The 19,578-nt window shown below is 52.4% G+C and overlaps 3 protein-coding genes across 15 annotated transcripts in view; all 3 read right to left on the bottom strand.

Annotated features, from left to right (window-relative positions):
* The window catches only part of CCDC180 (coiled-coil domain containing 180), a 33,753-nt gene extending 26,891 nt beyond the window's left edge, over positions 1–6,862 (bottom strand). For 4 of the 13 annotated variants that reach the window (XR_014957119.1, XM_085586637.1, XM_085586641.1 and 1 more), the window contains exons 1-10: positions 6,710–6,862; positions 6,069–6,194; positions 5,339–5,443; positions 4,431–4,513; positions 2,719–2,828; positions 2,504–2,632; positions 2,230–2,340; positions 1,053–1,148; positions 643–806; positions 347–466 (exon numbers count right to left, since the gene is read on the bottom strand). Coding sequence is in view for 12 of the 13 variants with exons in the window: in XM_085586637.1 (XP_085442763.1) it covers positions 347–466; positions 643–806; positions 1,053–1,148; positions 2,230–2,340; positions 2,504–2,632; positions 2,719–2,828; positions 4,431–4,513; positions 5,339–5,443; positions 6,069–6,112 (962 nt within the window). In the remaining variant the exon portion in view is untranslated. Of the gene's footprint in view, positions 1–346; positions 467–642; positions 807–1,052; positions 1,149–2,229; positions 2,341–2,503; positions 2,633–2,718; positions 2,829–3,874; positions 4,367–4,430; positions 4,514–5,338; positions 5,581–6,068; positions 6,661–6,709 lie in introns of those variants that run through there. The other 9 variants (XM_085586640.1, XM_085586639.1, XM_085586646.1 and 6 more) reach the window with 9 other exon arrangements.
* Positions 6,863–11,831: 4,969 nt separating this feature from the next.
* Positions 11,832–14,690, bottom strand: LOC144246771 (uncharacterized). Its single transcript, XM_085586042.1, has 5 exons — positions 14,219–14,690; positions 13,477–13,580; positions 13,334–13,384; positions 12,425–13,155; positions 11,832–12,336 (listed from the first exon to the last, which is right to left on the bottom strand). The coding sequence occupies exons 1-5, from the start codon at positions 14,688–14,690 to the stop codon at positions 11,832–11,834; spliced, it is 1,863 nt and encodes a 620-aa protein (XP_085442168.1).
* Positions 14,691–14,954: 264 nt separating this feature from the next.
* Positions 14,955–18,086, bottom strand: LOC146766798 (uncharacterized). The gene has a single exon (XM_085586636.1). The coding sequence runs from the start codon at positions 18,070–18,072 to the stop codon at positions 17,476–17,478; it is 597 nt and encodes a 198-aa protein (XP_085442762.1). The 5' UTR covers positions 18,073–18,086; the 3' UTR covers positions 14,955–17,475.
* Between the last annotated feature and the right edge of the window lie 1,492 nt (positions 18,087–19,578).

Below are 19,578 nucleotides of genomic sequence, written 5' to 3'. Positions count from 1 at the left end.
ATTTATTTCACAAATTAAACCCCTTGGAGAAAAAAACACCAACTTCTAGTTTTCCACCCATCTTTGTCTGCCCATTTCTACCAGTTTCAAATGTCAGGAAGATTTACTTTTGCATTCCTGCATTTTTAGCCCACAATCACCATTTCTTTAGTGTAGCTGGAGCAGTGAAAATCAAGAATGCTTTTCCATTATAAAGAGCTGTAGAAAAATAGGCTTTGACCATGTCTTATTGCTGAAATTAACAATCACACACTGACAGAAAGCAAAGTGCATTTTGTAGCCAAGCTCCTCACATTAACTCCAGCAAGAACTGTTTTCCTTTATACTATATCCTCTTTTGCCATACCCAATATACTGCAAAACCCTCAGTCTGTGTTCACCAAGTACAATTTGCTCCTTAATCATATTTTCCATTTCCATTTTCACAGATGGGGGATTCTGTACTTCTTCACTTGCCATAAATTCTCTGCAGGATGGAAAAAAGATATGTATAATGGAAACATGATATCAAACGTGGTATCATACATTATATGTATAAAGAAAAAATAACTTTTTTTAACTTGTGGCTTTATAGAAACCACAAGTGAACACTAGTCACTTTGTGTTAGTCATTGTCCAAAATAAGACTGCAAAGCTTCTGACCTGAAACTCTGAACTACACAGTTCTTTTGGATGAGCTTCCAGTCCTTGACTCTCTCTTGCCACTTCAGTTGATGCAATTTTTCTTTCTCAAGCTCTGATTTCATTAGATTAAAGAGCAACTTGGCAGTTGCTCTCTCATTACCCAGCAATGCTCTGTTTATATTCTGCATATAAAAAAAAAAAACCAAACAACAAAACTAGGAGTAGAAGCAGCATACAACATGCAAAAACAAACAAAACAATATGTCTTCTACAGAAAATGAGGGGAAAAAAGAATACAAATGATTACAAACACCCTACAAAGTAGAAATCTCTCTATATTTCAGTGATTGATAGGCAGAAAAAATTAATTTCAGCTAGGAAAAAAGACATTCTAGGAACTGCTATCCTGTTCCAGGTAAAACATTTACCATTGCCTTATTGTTTATGAGTTTGTGAACATCAGCTGCCAAGAAGAAGGAAATTTCCTCCAGTTTCACTGTATACTTGGTCAGTACCTCTGTTATCTGTGCAATAAAAGAATAAAGAAAAGCAACAACAAAAAGTTAACTCAAATATCAGTTTCCCAAATTAAAAAAACTACATGAACAAGAGAATTTTTTCCATTAAAATTAATTCCATTGGATTCATTAATTATTCATTAAATCTATTAAAGTGAATTAAAATTAATTGGATGACACACAGATTGAGAAGTAAATTTTAAAATATTAATCTTAGTTACTTTAAAGACTGACTTTTTCAGTAATTCATAAAAACATTAACTAAAACATTCTACTTTGCTACTATTTAGCTGATTGCTCTTTAATACCTGTGATAATTGAGTGCTCTGCAGACTGGCCGTAATATGAATTTACAAATCAAACTACATTCCTTTCAAATATCTGAAGGAAATCCACCAGTGCCTGTTTTGAGTGAACACAAAATTAAAGCAAACGTGTTCATCTCTGACATTTATTGTAACTAATCTAACAGAAAGGTTACTGGTGGTACTCTTGGACCTATTCATTGTACCAAAATTACAAAAAGAGAAGAAAACTGGCACTGGTAGAACAAACAGCTTTTCTTTGCCTACAAGGACAGTGCAGCAAGCTCTTCCACAGTCTATTTTTTTAATCCAAACATTTCCTATGATGTCCAATGACTTTTACAGGTTAGGCTGAAGACTACAAAACTGCAACATGTTTGCTAGCAACATCCAGCCAACCCAAACTAAAATCAAGCTAGGTCATGTCTAAGCTCCTTCTCAACTGCAGAATGGTTATGTCCCCCAAAAAATAACAGACCAAAACAAAGTTTGACCTACACAACTCTCCAGGGAAATAAAAGCAGCTCGTATATTCCTTGCACCTTTAGCATAAGTAATTGTGAAAGAAATGCCTTCAAACTAGGAAAAAAAATAGCTTCTCCTGATTATGTGGGTATAAAATGAATAGTTTATTGGAGAAAAGAAAGCCATCACCACACAACAGAACTACAGGCAGACCTCTGACTCCTTTGGAAACAAGCTACTCTTTGCTCTGCACCCAGCATTGTATCAGCAAATACCAATCTTATGCTTCAGTAACAGTTATTCAGGCTGCAGCTCACTTTCATGGCTCGACTCCTTTCAATCTCCTTTAGGGATTCATCCATTGCCTTAATACACTTCCTTCTGTTTGAGGACTCTTCGTGTATCATATTCCAGAGTTCTTCCAAACCCTGCAATAAAAATCTACTTTCAATTTCACTGAAAAGTGAAAACACATAAAAGAAAATCTAAAAAGTAAAAACCAAGTAATTTTGGACTCCAGCAAGCCATAAGAAGATGCTACGCAGAGCAGATACAAGTGACTGCAGTTGAGCCAATGCTGAGTTGCCTTACTTCATATGAGAAGGCTTCCAAAGCCATGTCAGATGCAATCTTTTCAAACAGAAGTTTACTCTTTTCATCTGATTTCATCACTTGAAGCTGAAGGAATTCTTGAAGATTCAGAACAGAGGCTGCCATCTCCTATAACGGTAGGTCAGTGTGATCATTTGAATCTTGGGCCCTGACCTTAGAAGAGCTCCAGACTGGATAAAAAACTCCTGCCTTACCCTGCCAATGCAGCCCAGCTCCCGCTGCATTTCCATCACTGCTCTATCGTGATGCTTTTGCCGCCGTCCTGCCAGGTTCTTCCATGTACTGCTGCCTGTTTCCTCAGGAACTGCCAAGGAAGAAATGAGGATTCTAGAGCCTGGAACTGTTGCTGCAGAACATGGGATGCATGAACAGCAAATCCCAAAATCTACACTATGACTGCTGTAGTTTGTGCAGCTTTCACAGTGTGCAACATCTTTCCAAGGGAAGTGCAATCTTAGCAAATGCAGGTTAAAAATACTAGCGCATATTTTAAACTTCTGATTTTCAGAAGGATAACAGCATGGAACTATCAGTTAAGCTCAGATACGATATAAAAAATTTGCAACATTTCAGGAAGGAGATCTGATTACATCAGAACTGGAATTTATCATCTAAACATAACCTGTGATTGACCAACAATTTCACAACTGTCTTTTTCTTTCTATTAGAAGCCTCGTCATCTTCAAAATTACCTACAAATCATCAAAAATGTGTCAGGCCATTTCCTGAGCTTGATTTTTGTTACCTTGCAGGAGAAAGAGAACCAATGTGGGTGTAACCAAACTGTGTACTCTACTCCCCTCTACCTCATTTTATGATGACCTGCTAATGATGGGTGGTTTTCAGCACACCTGACCACCAGGATAAAAGTGTTAAAATGAGAGAGGCAAGCCCTGCAAGGTGAGGTGGTATTTCTTTATCCTTAAAATGATTCAGCTGGGGAAGCAGCTGCACCATCTATCCAGTGAGGGTCATCTGTGCTAATGGGCCATAATGAACTGATTATGCAGTAGCAGAGTGGGAAGCTGAAATGACTACCATATACTCCAAAAATATTCTAGGACTCATGGGATTACATAATTCCATTCCATTATGAAGCTCCCTGCACTGAGGGATGTACCACATGAACTCCACTGTATATAATTTAGGCAGTCTGGGGACTTGGAACACCACCACCACTGGATATCCAGAGGAGGACCTGAACTTCCACAAGACCACCCATTGTGGCAGCACATTTCTCCCTCTCTCAGGATTTTTCATAGAGGTGCACAGAGGGAAATGAAAGAGAAAACAATTTCTATTTCTGCTCCTTGTTTTTCCTATGTGGAATGTGTTTAGAGAATTGTTTACCTGGGGTGATTCCTTGATTGGATTCTGGTGAGGATTGTTTGAGCCTGATGGCCAATCCAACCCACCTGGGGCTGGGCTCTCAGAGAGGGTCGCGAGTTGTGTTAGAGATATAGAGTTAGAGAAAGTAATATGTGGTTTTAGTATCTTCCTTTATATAGTATATTAATGTATTTTAGCATAGTTATAATAAAGAAATCATTCAGCCTTCTGAATTGAGTCAGACATCATCATTTCTTCCCATTGGGTTCACCTGCATTTACAATAACCCGTTCTGACAGGACTGCAACCACTGCAACCCTGACCAACAGGGTGCCAGGTGGTACTCTGTGGTTTTAAACCAGTTTTGCTGTATCAATGCATTTGCTGTAATCTTTCTATTAAATTGTAATTCTGGTTTGAAATCTCTCACAAGGTATTTGTGTGGGGTTAATTTCTCCTGCTGGTTTACTTTCAAACCAGCAGAACTTTATACCTTGTTCAGCTAAACCTGTTACATGGACCACATTTCCTGTGACTGTAAATTAAAATATATGACATTAAGGGAAACCAGTTTTACCAACTACATCGGGCAGGCCTCTGACTTCCTCAGCTGAACTTGCATCTACATTTCCCCATGCCTCTGGAAAAGTTGTAGATTGTCTGAAACAGAAAGAGAATAAAGCTTCAATTTGTATTAAAAATGCACCAGAAGAAGGACTAACATAACAGTATAATACACGTTAATTGGCAAAATTTAACATTAAAGTGAACAAAAGTATAATTCTAACTTTAAAGAATATAATTCAAAGATTCAAAGTTGCCTCTTCTGAGACAAATTGAAGTCTGGGTAGATCCCAATTCCAAATCGATTAGGATGGCATTACAGCAACACATGCTAGATTTAGAACATGTAAACTACAGAGACTTACAGAATAGCTCTAAAAGGTAAAAAACCTATGAACTCTTAAGGAGACACTGGCAAGAAATGTGGAAATAGCCTTTATCTGCCCAGTGCTTTTCCCAACAGCTTGGGCACTGTGGTTGTCCTTGGGGTCAGTGAGAATCCCTGTATTGTTATTTAGCAGCTGGATCAGGGTAAAAAAGGATGGATGCATTAACTCCATTCTTGTTCATTACATTATCTTAGTGCATCATCATGTAAGCCATTTACTTGGAAACACAGCTTAAAAAAATATGTGTCAGATCGGGTGTATATCTAGATTACTAAAAGCAAAGACAATTTCTTTTTAAAAGGAAAACCATACAATATGCCTGCCATTGCAAATATTAGTCTGGTAGCCTGCACTTCAACAGGCAGCAAGCAGTTCATTATACTAAATTTACATTTGATGAGGAGACAATCTGTTACAAGTCCTTAGTGCTATGAGCAAGAATACAGGAGTTTATAATTCCCGGTGAAAAGCTGTCAATTTCATTCCTTTAGTTATCAACATTTAATTGGGGTTTTATGCTTCTGTTCCCTACCTGTCTGACTGTGGCTTTTTTGTGAAGTCACTGATGGGTGCTGTTCCAACACATTTCTGCTGATTACTCAGTACTGGCATGGCATCAGCAAACATTTCTGAATGCCTATTTAAAGGGAGCTTTTTACTCTTCTTAGAGGACTTTGTCTTCTTCTTTTCTTCATCCAAAAGGTGGGCTAAGTGAGCCTTCAAAGAACCATAATCTCAACAATTAGAATTCCTTCAAACCTTCTGAATGGAGAACTGGGACAAAATAATGAATGAAAAATAGTAGGGGAAACACAGCAGAAGAGAAAGGTAAAACAATGAACTCTACGTACCACACGTAACCATTTTCATCTAAGGCTATTTTCAAAATGAGAAAAAAAGAAAAGGATAATCTTTTCCTCAGAGAGGAAAAGTGGAGAAACTGGATGGTGTTGCTTTACTTACAGTTACCAAGAAAGTAAACAGCAGAGTGAGAAATGCCTGAATCTGGATAACTATGGCTTTAAATCTTTTACTGCTGTGTTATGATTCTGCCTTCAGTGAATATAACCTGATATACAACAAAGAGATGGGAACACATGTACATGCATTGGAGAGCATATGCTGGAGATAACACATTCATTTTTTACTAAAACAAACCAAAACCAGAAACTATGAAAATGACCTGGGGCATTTCAACAGCCAGAAAACTGACTAACACAAGAAATTCCTTTGGCTTTTGCTCAATCCTTTGCTTTTTTTACCTTGGCCTTGAAGATCTGTTTACAGCCTTCCTCTCTGTGAACATGTCACACTCGTCCTATGGAGATCTAGTGGCTCATCGCAGCTGAGTGGCCGGGCCTGCTTCCAGAAGAACTGGCAACTGCAAGCTGGGAGCCAAGAGGAGACACAACACTTCACTGGGAAAAGGGCCTTCCTTGCTCCTTGAATCACAGAGTGGTTTGGGCTGGAAGAGACCTAAAATCATCTTAGATCATCTTCCAACCTCCTGCTGTGGGCAGGGGCACCTTGTGCTATCCCAGCTTGCCCCAAGCCCTGTCCAGCCTGGCTTTGGACACTGCCAGGGATCCAGGGGCAGCCACAGCTGCTGTGGGCACCCTGTGCCAGGGCCTCAGCACCCACACAGGGAACAAATCTTTCTCAATATCCCATCTAACCCTGCCCTGTGGCAGTTTGAAGCCATTCCCCCTCGTCCTGCCACTCCAGACCCTTATCCAAAGTCCCTCTCCAGCTCTTTTGGAGCCCCTGTAGACACCGCAAGGGGCTCCGAGGTCTCTCTGCAGGCGGGACACCCCCAGCTCTCCCAGCCTGAGTAGAGCAGAGAAGCTCCAGCCTCCAGAGCGGCTCCGGGAGATTCCCGGCGGTGAAACTCCAGGCTGCTGACCTTCCAGGCGCTGCGGGGCCGCTCCCGGCTCTCCCGTGCCCCGCGGCCCTCGGGCGGAGCCGCGCGGGCCGTTGTCAGACCAACGGGGGCGGAGCGGGGGCGGAGCGGGGCCGGCCTCACCCGCAGCGCCCCGGCCGCCGCCGCCGGCAGCGCCCGGGCCCCGCAGCCGCGGATCGCAGCCCCGCTTTGTGCTCGTCTCCGCGCAAGGCAGGCCAGACTAACCACGTCCGCACCTTTCAGCTCATCACGGGAATGAGAACACACCTGCCCTTGCGGGAAGAAACCTCTAAGGTCGCAGCCTCTGATAAATAATCAATAATGATAGTGTTTATAGGCATTAATCAAAAGCCCTAAAGCAGTGGCTCAGCATAATCTGGCTCCCTGAGCTAAGTCAAGAGAGGTTTAGGCTGGATATCAGGAAAAGGTCTTTTTTTTCCCACAGGCTCCCCAGGGAAGTGGTCGCAGCACCAAGCTTGTATGAGTTCAAGAAATATTTGGACAACACTCAGGCATGTGATGGGATTGTTGGGGTGTCATGTGCCAGGCCAGGAGCTGGACTAGCTGATCCTGGTGGGTCCTTTCCAACTCAGCCTATGCACCTCCACAGGTGCAATTTGAGGCTGTTCCCTCTTATATGTTACTTGTTAACTGAGAGGAATCCTACACCACCTGACTGTCCCCTCCTCTCAGGAGCTGTGCAGATCCAGAATGTCCTCCCTGAGCTTCCTTTTCTCCAGACAGCCCACCCAGCTCCCTCAGCTGCTCCTTGTTCTCCATCCCATTCACCAGATCTAGTCAATTTTGTGGACACACCCCTGTCCTCAATGTCTTTTTTGTCATGAGGGTACCACAAATCACCTGAGGATTTGAGGTTTGGCCATAGCAGTGCCCAGAACAGGGGGACAATCAGTGCCCTGGTCCCACTGGCCATACTATGGCTGCTGGCCACACAAGGCTGCCCTTGACCTTCTTGCACACCTGAGCATGTGCTGACTTATATACAGCGGCAGTGGTGATTTCCCTCTCCTCTCCAAAGCAGCAGTACAGTAATCCTTTATTTTACAAGCCAAGGTGTAGCAGAAGATAAACACAAAGCAAGGGGGAAGCAGGTCTTTTCCAGGATGCAAAAGAATCTGAAGCAGAGAATAAAGCTTTGAGAAATCAGTCACAAGGAATGATTTCATTTCAATACCACAGTCCAGGATGCAAGAAAGAAGAGAGACCAGGGAGCCTGATCATCATTCCTGGTCTCCAGCTGTCTGCTGACACTTCTGAGGCAGGACTCAGCAGCAGAGAGTGTCTGCACCTCCCGTGCCTCCTCTGCCCTGTGTGAGCAGCGCCAGCAGCTCTGGCAGGGAAGCTTCACAGCAGAGGGCTTGTGTGTTTTGGCTTTTCACCTTCATGAAACGATGCTTTGGGTCCCCAGGACACTCCTCTGCCGAGGGAGGAGCAGCTGCCGCATCTCCTACTGTTTCCAGCAGCTGAGGAATCGCCATGGAACAACTTCAGCGCAGACCTTTTAGCTGGAGCTTGTGCTGTTCCTTCTGCAGCCCTCGGCCGTGCCAAGGCGGCTCACCTGCCGTTCTGGCAGCCGGTGGCCCTCAGGTGTGAGCTGCCGACCGGGGAGCCTCGGGGAGCCTCGCCCGGCCATCCTGGGGCTCGCGGTGGATCCGTCGCCCTCGGAGCAGCAGGGCCGGAGGCGCTCGCAGCGCTCTGCGGCACGAGGGGGACACCGGGCGGTCCTGCCGGTACACGGCGGCTGCTGCCGCTCCTGGATTCCCGTCCTCTGGCGGAACGATGGCAGAAGTCACTCATCTCCCACTTACCACGGAAAGCACCGCTCCTTTGGAGAAGAAAAAAAACCGCGGAAGAATTATTATACCTTGCAGACCCCTTGTTAGGCATTTTTAAAAACAATTCAATATTACAGCCGCGCAAACAGAGCAGATATTAGAGGGAGAGTTCAAATGCCCTACAATTTCTGTGAAATAATTAGGATCAGAACTTAATTTCAGCTACAGGTGACTCACTCTTCCTATAAGTTCGACTCTGCTGAATTGTCAGGAATAATCTCCAGCGTTGCTGATGCAGTGTAGCAAAGAACCATCTCCTGATGGCAGCACGTTTGCAGTCCAGAGCTGAGAATGCCCAAGATGAGAACCAGTGAGGTCGGGACTGAAATCCGTGCCGGGGAAGGGCAGCAGCAGGGAGCCGGCCCTTGCCTTTTCAGGGGAGTGCGAGGGCTGCAATGGCAAAGGCAGTTTCCAGTGCCTTGGCACTCAGCATTGCTGCAGCACTTGGCAGTGAGTGCCAGCTGGGAATTCTGAGTGTTGGCCTTTGATCCTTGGCAGGAGAGCTGCTTTTAAATTTTTTTCCCCCTCCATGTTCATTCACACTGGCTTTTGTAAACATTTGTCTATATATTGACTTTTATTTGCAGGAGCATTTAAGAGTCTGGCTGTGATTAAGACCCTAAATTTTAGGAGAGCAAACTTGCAGTTTTTTAAGGAAGTGTCCACATAGGATGCCCTGGAAACTGTCCTCAAGGATAATGAAGCTGAACAGAGCTGGCATCCATTTAAAGCTATTTGTCTTAGAGAGTAAGTACAGCTAAAATCTATTCCCTGAGACCTGGGAAACAAAAGCTAAGTCATGACCACAAAACAGCTGTTTTACACTAATTAATTTTGGTTATCATGTTGCATGAGGGCTTTAGTCTTCTCCAGAATTTCAGGTTGGTCTCAATGCATTGATCTTGGTTTGCACAGATAACAGCAGACAGTATTTACTAACATGCCAACACCTCCTACTGTAGCCAGCAACTAGTCTCAGGCTGGGCACTTATGAGCAGCAGTCTGTGATACTGAGCCACTTACTGTGAAATGCTTGCATAGCAGTGGTAGTTCCATTTGCTATATTTTCCAAAAGATTGGTTGTCCCTTTCTCCAGCTAACAGATCCATAGTCGTGGAATGAGGATCCTCCTTCTGCTAAAGGGTTAATTGATGTGACAACTCCACGAATATTTTCCTTGGCACAGCTCCCACACAGCCAATGCTGATTAGGGCAATTAGCCCATTCTGTGGTGCTGAGGTCATGGCAGCCAGTGGTGCTGCTCAGCCCAGCTGTCAATACTGGCATGGCAGGATGGACCCCACTGCATGGCTTGCAGTTCACAGCCTGAAAAAATCCATTTGGATGTAGAATTTTCTTCACCAAGATGGCAATGGATAGTTGGTGCTTGAGACATGAACCTAAACCTGGCAGAAGTTTTATGAGTGTGTCCCCACAATTCTACCAATTCCATCATTCCCACTCAGCAAACCTCTTGGTGCCCAGATACAGGATGCTGAGTACAAATCAAAGAATTTGTTCCCTTTGAACGTTCATTAGTATCTAAGATGTATGAATTAACAAATTAGAATCCCAGCCAGCAAGGCTCTGGTAAATTGTCCCTAAGAAAAGTAGCCAGGGCATATTTGGGGTGGCCTAATGGTGGCCTTCCAGTTTCTGAAGGGAGCACATGGGAAAGAAAGACGGAGAATGACTGTTTCCAAGGGTCTGGGGTGTCAAGACAAAGCGGGATGTCTTCCCACTGCCAGAGGGCAGGGTTAGATGGAGACAAATTATTCCATGTGAGGGTGGTGACGCCCTGGCACAGGTTTCCTGGAGAAGCTGTCCTGGAGATGACTGCCCCATCCCTGGAAGTGTCCAAGGCCAGATTGGACAGGGCTTGGAGCAAACTGGTCTAGAGGAATGTGTTGCTGCCTATGGCAGGAACCAGATGATCTACAAGCTTTATGATTACAAAGTCTCCTTCTAATCCAAACCATTCTCTGATTCTCTGAATGCAGACGAGTACTACAATAATAATAATTTCAAAACATTATGGTGATCATCTTCAAAAAACAACATTCAAGAGGAAAACATTCTCAGCACAATGATGGTTTGTGCAATTATAATCTCTTCTACAAGGTCATGAAATTAAAATTTATGGTAATTACAGCCCATGGTAATGATTATGCTAACAAACTGTTCCACTAATTATATTTAGGTACTTAGATTGCATTAGCCAAGAAGTTTTATGCAAAGATTTGAATATTGCCTATATCTCATAAATAATAAAGACTATTAATGGAGATAATACATGCCTCAACCCACAATTACAGCAACATGTTTTAATTCAGTTGCTTAACACACAAGTTTAAAAACGGAATTAGAAAACATAGATACTAATCAGTTCTATGAGATCCATATTTGCTTATCTTTGAACTTTTTTTTTTTCTTCAAATAAGATGGGAATTCAAGAAATGAAGTGAAATTATCTTCCTTTTTCATAATGGAAGTTTTTTTTTCATTAGGTATTCCAGCTCTTTGAACCTCCCTCTGACCAAACTAGTATTGTACATATTAGGTTTTTACCTTTTGCCCATGAACCAGGGGATCCAGTCTGACCCTCGGTGCTGATTTCCCCTAGTCACTTAGAGACTCTTGAGCCAGCCTTAGGCATGGCCCAGGCCCTCCACCACACACCCACTCCGGGTGGCTTGGGCCTTGGAAGTAGTATCTTCTTTGGCCAGCTGAGAATTACACTTCCTTGTATATTTATTGAGAAAGACGAATGGAAACTCTTGTACACAGCAGTTACTGCCACAAAAATTCTTGTCCTACAGTCCTATGTGGTTGTCTTCCTCAGAACAATTCAACGTTAGCGCCAAATGTTGGACAATATTTGAAGGAAGCGGCGAAGGATAATATTGCCATTGACAAGCCACCCGGAGTGGGTGTGTGGTGGAGGGCAACTTCAAGAGACACCAAGAAGCCCTGCCACTTTGCAAGGGCAGCATTTCTTGGATCGGCAAAACCCCTCCTACGTGCACTACCGCCGGAGCTGGAAGATATAAAGTACCACCCTGGAGGACAGGCATGGAAAGCTTAACAAAGACTGAAGGCAGCACTCTGATTCCCCCTTTTCCTGAGGTTTCTTTAGCTGAAGTTGCTGACAACGACCAGCCTTGGCACATCAAAATGTGTTTGCTGTTTTATTTCTCGGTTTTATTATTCGGGTCCTCACTCCTGCGTGGGACTCGGTGAGTGGGTGCTGCAGAGGCTCCGGCAAGGCATCAAAAACGCCGGCCCCACACCCAAGGGTGGTGCGAGATCTCCTGCAGCTCCGGCCTGTCCGCGGGGTGCTTGGCCAAACACCATTGGATCAGGTGCTGGAGCTCTGGGGAGAGAAGCCAGAAAGCGCCGGTCACCGGCAGAGTCTCCTGCCCAGCTGCCCCCGTCACCTGCGGGGCCCGGGCCGCGCCGCGAGCGCCCTGGGCCGTGCCGGGCTGCGTGCCGCCGCCTGCCAAAGCCCGCCGTCGTGAGGCCAGACACCAACCTGGAGAGAGCTGCCGCCGGAAGGAGAGCTTGCCCAGCACGATGTCATGGTCGTCCTGGAAGGGGAGGCTCCCGCAGACCATGACGTACAGCAGCACGCCCAGGGACCAGACGGTGGCCGCATGGCCGTGGTAGCAGCCGAGCCAGATCCACTCGGGCGGGCTGTACTCGCGCGTTCCTAGGGGACACAGGCGGCGCTGGCCGGGCGCAGGCTGCTGCCTTCCAGAGCCCGGCGCCAGCCTCCTGGCCCAGGCAGGGGCTGCACCTGCGGCCACAGCTTCCCCCCGAGGCCACCCCGCATCCCCCGGCCAGCTGGCCAAAGGCACGAAACCATTCCGCGAGGCCAAGAAGGCCAGCGGAGCAGCCCAGGCCCTCGTGGGCCCGCTGAGCCCAGGGGCCGGGAGCCGCTTTTGCCGCCCCTCTGTCGGCAGGGCCGGCGGCCGGCTCCTGGGGCACGGCACCCGCCCCGTGCCAAAGGGCGGCCGGCTGAAGGCCACAGCCCGCGGCCCAGGAGGGAAGGGGGCTGTGCAGTGCCTGGCACCGGGAGCAGGGCCCAGGCCATGGCTCACCGGCAAAGCCCGTGAAGGCCCGCTCCTGGAGGAAGGTGCCGCAGCCGAAGTCGATGAGCTTCAGGTCGCCGCTCTCCGGGTCCACGAGGAGGTTCTCCGGCTTGATGTCCCGGTGCAGGACGCCGCAGGCGGTGCAGTGCCGCACGGCCTCCAGCACCTGGCAGAAAAGCCAGCGCGCCTGCTCCTCGCACAGGAAGCCCTGGTCCTGCTCCTCCAGGAACTCCAGGAGATCCCGTGATGCCCCCGGACGCTCCAGCACCAGGATGAAGCTATCTGGCAGCTCAAACCAGTCCAGGAGCTGGATGATGTTGCGGCAGCCAGAGCCCACCTTCTCCATTAGCACCACCTCCAAGGGCACGCGGGTGCCGTCGGGCTGTGAGCAGGAGAAAATCAGCGCCTCCGGCAGGTGCTGCTGCTGCTGCTGCTGCTGCTGCGGCGGCCCTGGGGCTGCGCTGCGCCCTGCCCGGGATGCCCCAGGGTCCCCGGGCACAGCCTCCCAGGCGCTTGCACTTCCCCCCACTCGGGGGATGCTCGGGGGGCCCCTGCCCGGCCCCAGTACCGCTGTTGGCCGTGCCCGGGCCCGCGGGGCTGCGGCTCCGCACGCCGAGCCCGCCCCGGGATTCTCCCTGCCCGCCGCGCCCCGCTCTGTCCCGCTGGCCCCGCTCGCTCACCAGCTCGTCCCACTGCAGGACGCTCTCCCGGTCCACGCGTTTGATGGCCACCTGCGAGCCACGGAGAGAGGAGGGCTGAGCTCCAGCCCTGCCGCTCCCCGCCGCTGCCCCTCCTGCCCCGCCCGGCCGCGGCGGCCACTCACCGGGCTCCCGTCCGAGAGGCGGATGCCCGAGAAGACGGTGCCGAAGCCGCCGCTGCCCAGCTGCGGGCCCAGCAGGTACCGCTCCTGCCGCTGCCTCCTTTGCCCTGCGGCCGAGAGAAGCCGTCAGCCTGGCGCCCAGAACCCCCCGCAAGTGCCCGCGAGTGAAGCGGGCCGGGCCCCCGCGGCCGCCGCGCTCTCACCTGCTTCGTGCTGCGCGCCGGGCAGCGGCCACGGCCCTGCAGCCGCCGGGCTGGCGAGCGGCGGAGCCGGGCCGGGGCAGCGCGCACAGGCGGCTGCGGCAGCCCCGGGGCAGCGGGCCGGGGCGGCACCGTCGCTGTCCCCGGCGTCGTGCGCTGGGCTCCGCTCCTGCCGACGGCCGGGGCTGCAGCCCGAGCCTTGGCCCAGGGGAGTCCCGGGAGCGGCTGCAAGGCAGACAGGGCTTGTTCACGCCGTGCATCGCAGGCACTGCAAACAGCCGGCGACTCGGCTGCTCTCGGGGGCCCTGGCCTGGCCTGACCGCGCCCCTGCATTGCCCCGGGGGAGCCTCAGGCAGCTCCTCAGGAGATCTCACCTGCTGCTAGAAAGCCCTTGGCGGCACTCGAGGGCTGTCTTGGGGCAGCTTCCTGCAGGTGGAGGAACCTCTGGAGGCTCGTCTCCACCACCAGGCTCGGGCTGTTGCCCGCTGGCACAAGCGGCACAGCGTCCTGGCTGTCCTGGCTGCTGTGGGATGACCACAGCTGGCTCCAGGACTCTTGCTGCCCCGCCAGCTGCTCCTGAGCAGGCTCCCCCGCATCGGGCTGGGCTCCCTTTTGGACTTTTGGGCTTTCCCCTGCCACGTCAAGGGTCAGGATTGCGCCCATGTTGTTGACATCCGTGAGTCCAAGGGAGCTGGGAGACCTGTCCACGGGCTCTGCTCCTTCCACAGCATGACAGGTCTCACTGAGCCTCTGCGAGGGATGGAGGCTGTCAGAGATAGCAGAGGCTCCTGGCAGGGTGCAGGATCTCTGACAGCCTGAGGTTCCTGCATGGATGGTGGTGGCTCCCCCCTGCTGTACCATCCTTACAGGCCTTGAGGATCTTCCAGGGATGGAAGATCTCGCTGGGAGCAGCCTCTGGGAGGGATGGAGGCTTCCGGAGGAGCTGTCCGAGCCACAGCAGGGCAGGTGGACTCGCTTCTGCAGCTCCTTCAGTTGTTTCCACAAGGCCTGCCACATCCCCGAGTAGAAGGGCGCACGTGTCCCGCTGCCATCCCAGAGCTGCAGCATCAGTTTCCACAGCTCCCGGGCCTCTGCCAGGCAGGGGCCGCAGCCGCAGGGGCTGCCCAGGGGGCTGGCGGGAGCACGCGGCCGCTTGCCAGGAGCGGCCCGAGGCCGGGGGAGCCTGGGAGCCGCAGGGGCTCCTCGCTTCCTCCGTGAGCCTCTGGGCCTGGCCCCGCGGCGCTTGCTCCTCTTTCCTGTCCGTGCCCGCCGGCTGCGTGGTTGCCGGTGGCCAAAGGCCCACCAGACAGCCACGGCGGCCAGCAGCAGGACAAGCGCAGTCATCAGGTCGCCGCTGTCACCCATGGCTCCAGCACGTGCCATCGCAACTGCACTGGCAGCTGCGGGCACCGGCCCCTTTTATGCAGCGACAGCGCGGTGATGTCGCAGTGATGTCACAGTGCTGCGGCCAGCACAGCCCTGGGACATCACAGCCCTGCCTCACGCCAGCGCTCTGCCCCTTTGTGCCATCACAGCCCTGCCTCGGCCCCGCCCTCCGCAGTGCCCCAGCAGGGATCAGGGGGCTCCCTATGGGCACTTGCCAGCTCTCTGGAGCAGAGTGCGTGGAAGAATCTTCTTTAAGAGGAGGGGAGTGTTGATGGTCTCACCTCCTTGCTGGCAGAGCATGGGACATGGATTGTCCAGTGTGACACTGCAAAGTCCTTGAGGAGGGCAAGCCCCGCTCAGCAACATCCAAGCCATCTGTGTGCTGTCTACCACATTCCCGTCCCGAATCCAAACCCAGCTCTTTGCCGCTCCCTGGGAAGGAAATGGATCCTATCCCATTGAAAACCAATACATCAGCCCATTCTTCAGCCAGCACACCCTTTCTCTGTGTGTCTCACACCTGGACACCAGCTCCAGATGTATTCTGTGAGGGACAGGATCAAAACTCCGCTTAAAATCCTGAAATAGAACCTGCTTTGCCTTCCCATCATCCATGAGACGGGTGACCTCATGGTCGTGGCACAGTCATTCAGACAGGAATTTCCCTGACTGCGGACTCATGACTGACACCCTGAAAGGTTTCAAGCACCTGCATTTTATTATTTCCCACTACAAACGTTTATACCCTTTTCCCCCACATGCGTAATATCTGTGTGCCCTTTTACTCTTTTGTGGTTGGTCAATAAACATCAGCATTCCGTGCTTCTTTTCCTTCAGTGCTGTTCACCTGTCTTCTACAGCTGCACTCCATTAGGGATGAGGCTGGGCCGCAGCCCCATTCCCTGCGTCCCATAATCTGTTCTACATTCCCCTCCGTTATCTCACGCTGCCCTGTCCTGGTGCTGGCACTGTCCTCCCGTCACTTCCCAGTAGCGCCAATGATGGCCTTTCCCGCTATCAAGATCAGATGATCAGGGCTGGAGTTTCCTGGAGAGTCCAATCCCTTCCTGTCAAATCAGGTAGAGCTGTGGAACACTGAGCCAGCATGGACCTCCTTGTCTTTCAGGGCCTTGGGCAGAGGATTTAGGGGCTTCCTGTTGGGACATATTGGGATGAATCCCATTGTCCTTGGCTTGTAAGATAAGCATGTATTCTATTTGCCATCTGTTGGAGGTTTGGCTGTTTTCTTATCTCTTCCAAGAACAATGTCTCCCTTCGGGGAGGTATCTTCTGCTGATAGACCATTGAATGACTCACTGCATGATTGGTAAAATCGCACCATCCCATTGCGAGATGCTCCACCCAGATGGACAAGCCAAGCATTCCTACCTGCATAAAATCAGCACTTTTTGGGACACCACGGCAGCCCTTTGTTGGATTCCCAGAGGAGCGGCTTTCTTCTCTGCTCGGTTCCCAGAGGAAGACCAGACCCAACTACTACCAGACCTTCAGAGAAAACTCCACCCTTCTACAGATCACGGCTTTAGCAGCATTTCATCTGCCACTCCAGGAATTAAGAAGCAGGGAAGGTTTTAACCCCATCTGGTGTTTAACTGGTCCCGGGGAAGGAGACCTGAAGGAAATCCATGACTGGATTCAGAAAAAAGATCTCTAGATGCCAAGGAGATATTCAATGATGCACCTTGGAGTTAATTTTTGGGATTTTCATTTTTCTGGAGCAGTAAATTAGGATGTTGCTGGAGGTTTCTGGTGGTGTTCCCAACAGGGCAGCCATTTGGTGCAGCCCATGAAGCTGGCATCACGGTCCATGCGGGTATAGGACAGATCCTTGTGTTCTGCTTCTTTCCCTCTCTACTCCCCAGTGCCACCAGCTCCCCCCGGCAATGAGGGGGCTCCGAGCTGAGCGAGGGCAGTGCAAGGTGCAGCAGCTCAAGGATCCACTCCCTGTGCACTTCCCGGGAAAGGGCTGCCCTGGGCCTTGTCACGGACAGAGGGAGGGACCCCTTCATCTGCTAAGTCTGACCCTTCTGCCCCAGCCTTGCTTGGTTCCATTCATGTGCCTCCCGCGAGGTACGATCTGCACACAGATCCTGGTTCTGATCCTTGGAGCCACCGCACTGTTTTTCCTGGATTTTAGCCAGGGCTTCTCCTGTGTAAGGGATAGGGATATGTAGGAGGAGCCTGTTGGGCTCTACCCCCACCCACCACCGTTAGAAGTTTCAGGCCTCCCAAGGACTCCTGTGTCTCCTTTTTCCCCACCAATATCCCTCTTCAGATGAAGTTGCTGACAACGACCAGCCTTGGCACATCAAAATGTGTTTGCTGTTTTATTATTTGGGTCCTCACTCCTGCGTGGGACTCGGTGAGTGGGTGCTGCAGAGGCTCCGGCAAGGCATCAAAAACGCCGGCCCCACACCCAAGGGTGGTGCGAGATCTCCTGCAGCTCCGGCCTGTCCGCGGGGTGCTTGGCCAAACACCATTGGATCAGGTGCTGGAGCTCTGGGGAGAGAAGCCAGAAAGCGCCGGTCACCGGCAGAGTCTCCTGCCCAGCTGCCCCCGTCACCTGCGGGGCCCGGGCCGCGCCGCGAGCGCCCTGGGCCGTGCCGGGCTGCGTGCCGCCGCCTGCCAAAGCCCGCCGTCGTGAGGCCAGACACCAACCTGGAGAGAGCTGCCGCCGGAAGGAGAGCTTGCCCAGCACGATGTCATGGTCGTCCTGGAAGGGGAGGCTCCCGCAGACCATGACGTACAGCAGCACGCCCAGGGACCAGACGGTGGCCGCATGGCCGTGGTAGCAGCCGAGCCAGATCCACTCGGGCGGGCTGTACTCGCGCGTTCCTAGGGGAGACAGGCGGCGCTGGCCGGGCGCAGGCTGCTGCCTTCCAGAGCCCGGCGCCAGCCTCCTGGCCCAGGCAGGGGCTGCACCCGCGGCCACAGCTTCTCCCCCGAGGCCACCCCGCATCCCCCGGCCAGCTGGCCAAAGGCACGAAACCATTCCGCGAGGCCAAGAAGGCCTGCGGAGCAGCCCAGGCCCTCGTGGGCCCACTGAGCCCAGGGGCTGGGAGCCACTTTTGCCGCCCCTCTGTCGGCAGGGCCAGCGGCCGGCTCCTGGGGCACGGCACCCGCCCCGTGCCAAAGGGCGGCCGGCTGAAGGCCACAGCCCGCGGCCCAGGAGGGAAGGGGGCTGTGCAGTGCCTGGCACCGGGAGCAGGGCCCAGGCCATGGCTCACCGGCAAAGCCCGTGAAGGCCCGCTCCTGGAGGAAGGTGCCGCAGCCAAAGTCGATGAGCTTCAGGTCGCCGCTGTCCGGGTCCACGAGGAGGTTCTCCGGCTTGATGTCCCGGTGCAGGACGCCGCAGGCGGTGCAGTGCCGCACGGCCTCCAGCACCTGGCAGAAAAGCCAGCGCGCCTGCTCCTCGCACAGGAAGCCCTGGTCCTGCTCCTCCAGGAACTCCAGGAGATCCCGTGATGCCCCCGGACGCTCCAGCACCAGGATGAAGCTATCTGGCAGCTCAAACCAGTCCAGGAGCTGGATGATGTTGCGGCAGCCAGAGCCCACCTTCTCCATTAGCACCACCTCCAAGGGCACGCGGGTGCCGTCGGGCTGTGAGCAGGAGAAAATCAGCGCCTCCGGCAGGTGCTGCTGCTGCTGCTGCTGCTGCTGCGGCGGCCCTGGGGCTGCGCTGCGCCCTGCCCGGGATGCCCCAGGGTCCCCGGGCACAGCCTCCCAGGCGCTTGCACTTCCCCCCACTCGGGGGATGCTCGGGGGGCCCCTGCCCGGCCCCAGCAGCGCTGTTGGCCGTGCCCGGGCCCGCGGGGCTGCGGCTCCGCACGCCGAGCCCGCCCCGGGATTCTCCCTGCCCGCCGCGCCCCGCTCTGTCCCGCTGGCCCCGCTCGCTCACCAGCTCGTCCCACTGCAGGACGCTCTCCCGGTCCACGCGTTTGATGGCCACCTGCGAGCCACGGAGAGAGGAGGGCTGAGCTCCAGCCCTGCCGCTCCCCGCCGCTGCCCCTCCTGCCCCGCCCGGCCGCGGCGGCCACTCACCGGGCTCCCGTCCGAGAGGCGGATGCCCGAGAAGACGGTGCCGAAGCCGCCGCTGCCCAGCTGCGGGCCCAGCAGGTACCGCTCCTGCCGCTGCCTCCTTTGCCCTGCGGCCGAGAGAAGCCGTCAGCCTGGCGCCCAGAACCCCCCGCAAGTGCCCGCGAGTGAAGCGGGCCGGGCCCCCGCGGCCGCCGCGCTCTCACCTGCTTCGTGCTGCGCGCCGGGCAGCGGCCACGGCCCTGCAGCCGCCGGGCTGGCGAGCGGCGGAGCCGGGCCGGGGCAGCGCGCACAGGCGGCTGCGGCAGCCCCGGGGCAGCGGGCCGGGGCGGCACCGTCGCTGTCCCCGGCGTCGTGCGCTGGGCTCCGCTCCTGCCGACGGCCGGGGCTGCAGCCCGAGCCTTGGCCCAGGGGAGTCCCGGGAGCGGCTGCAAGGCAGACAGGGCTTGTTCACGCCGTGCAT

Source organism: Lonchura striata, chromosome 8, assembly GCF_050655825.1.
Source record: "Lonchura striata isolate lonStrDom1 chromosome 8, ASM5065582v1, whole genome shotgun sequence".
Classification (NCBI taxonomy): domain Eukaryota; kingdom Metazoa; phylum Chordata; class Aves; order Passeriformes; family Estrildidae; genus Lonchura; species Lonchura striata.
Note: the sequence above shows the minus strand (reverse complement) of the source record. Positions and strands in the feature narration are given on the sequence as shown.

Excerpts from the sequence above, each read along its gene's own strand:
- LOC146766798 (XM_085586636.1), bottom strand. The coding sequence starts at position 18,072 with ATGGTTTCGTGCCTTTGGCCAGCTGGCCGGGGGATGCGGGGTGGCCTC.
- LOC144246771 (XM_085586042.1), bottom strand. The coding sequence starts at position 14,690 with ATGTGGCAGGCCTTGTGGAAACAACTGAAGGAGCTGCAGAAGCGAGTC. Across the intron at positions 13,385-13,476 it reads GCCTCTCGGACGGGAGCCCG|GTGGCCATCAAACGCGTGGA; the intron begins GTGAGTGGCCGC and ends CGTGGCTCGCAG. Across the intron at positions 13,156-13,333 it reads TCCTGCAGTGGGACGAGCTG|GCTGTGCCCGGGGACCCTGG; the intron begins GTGAGCGAGCGG and ends AGCGCCTGGGAG.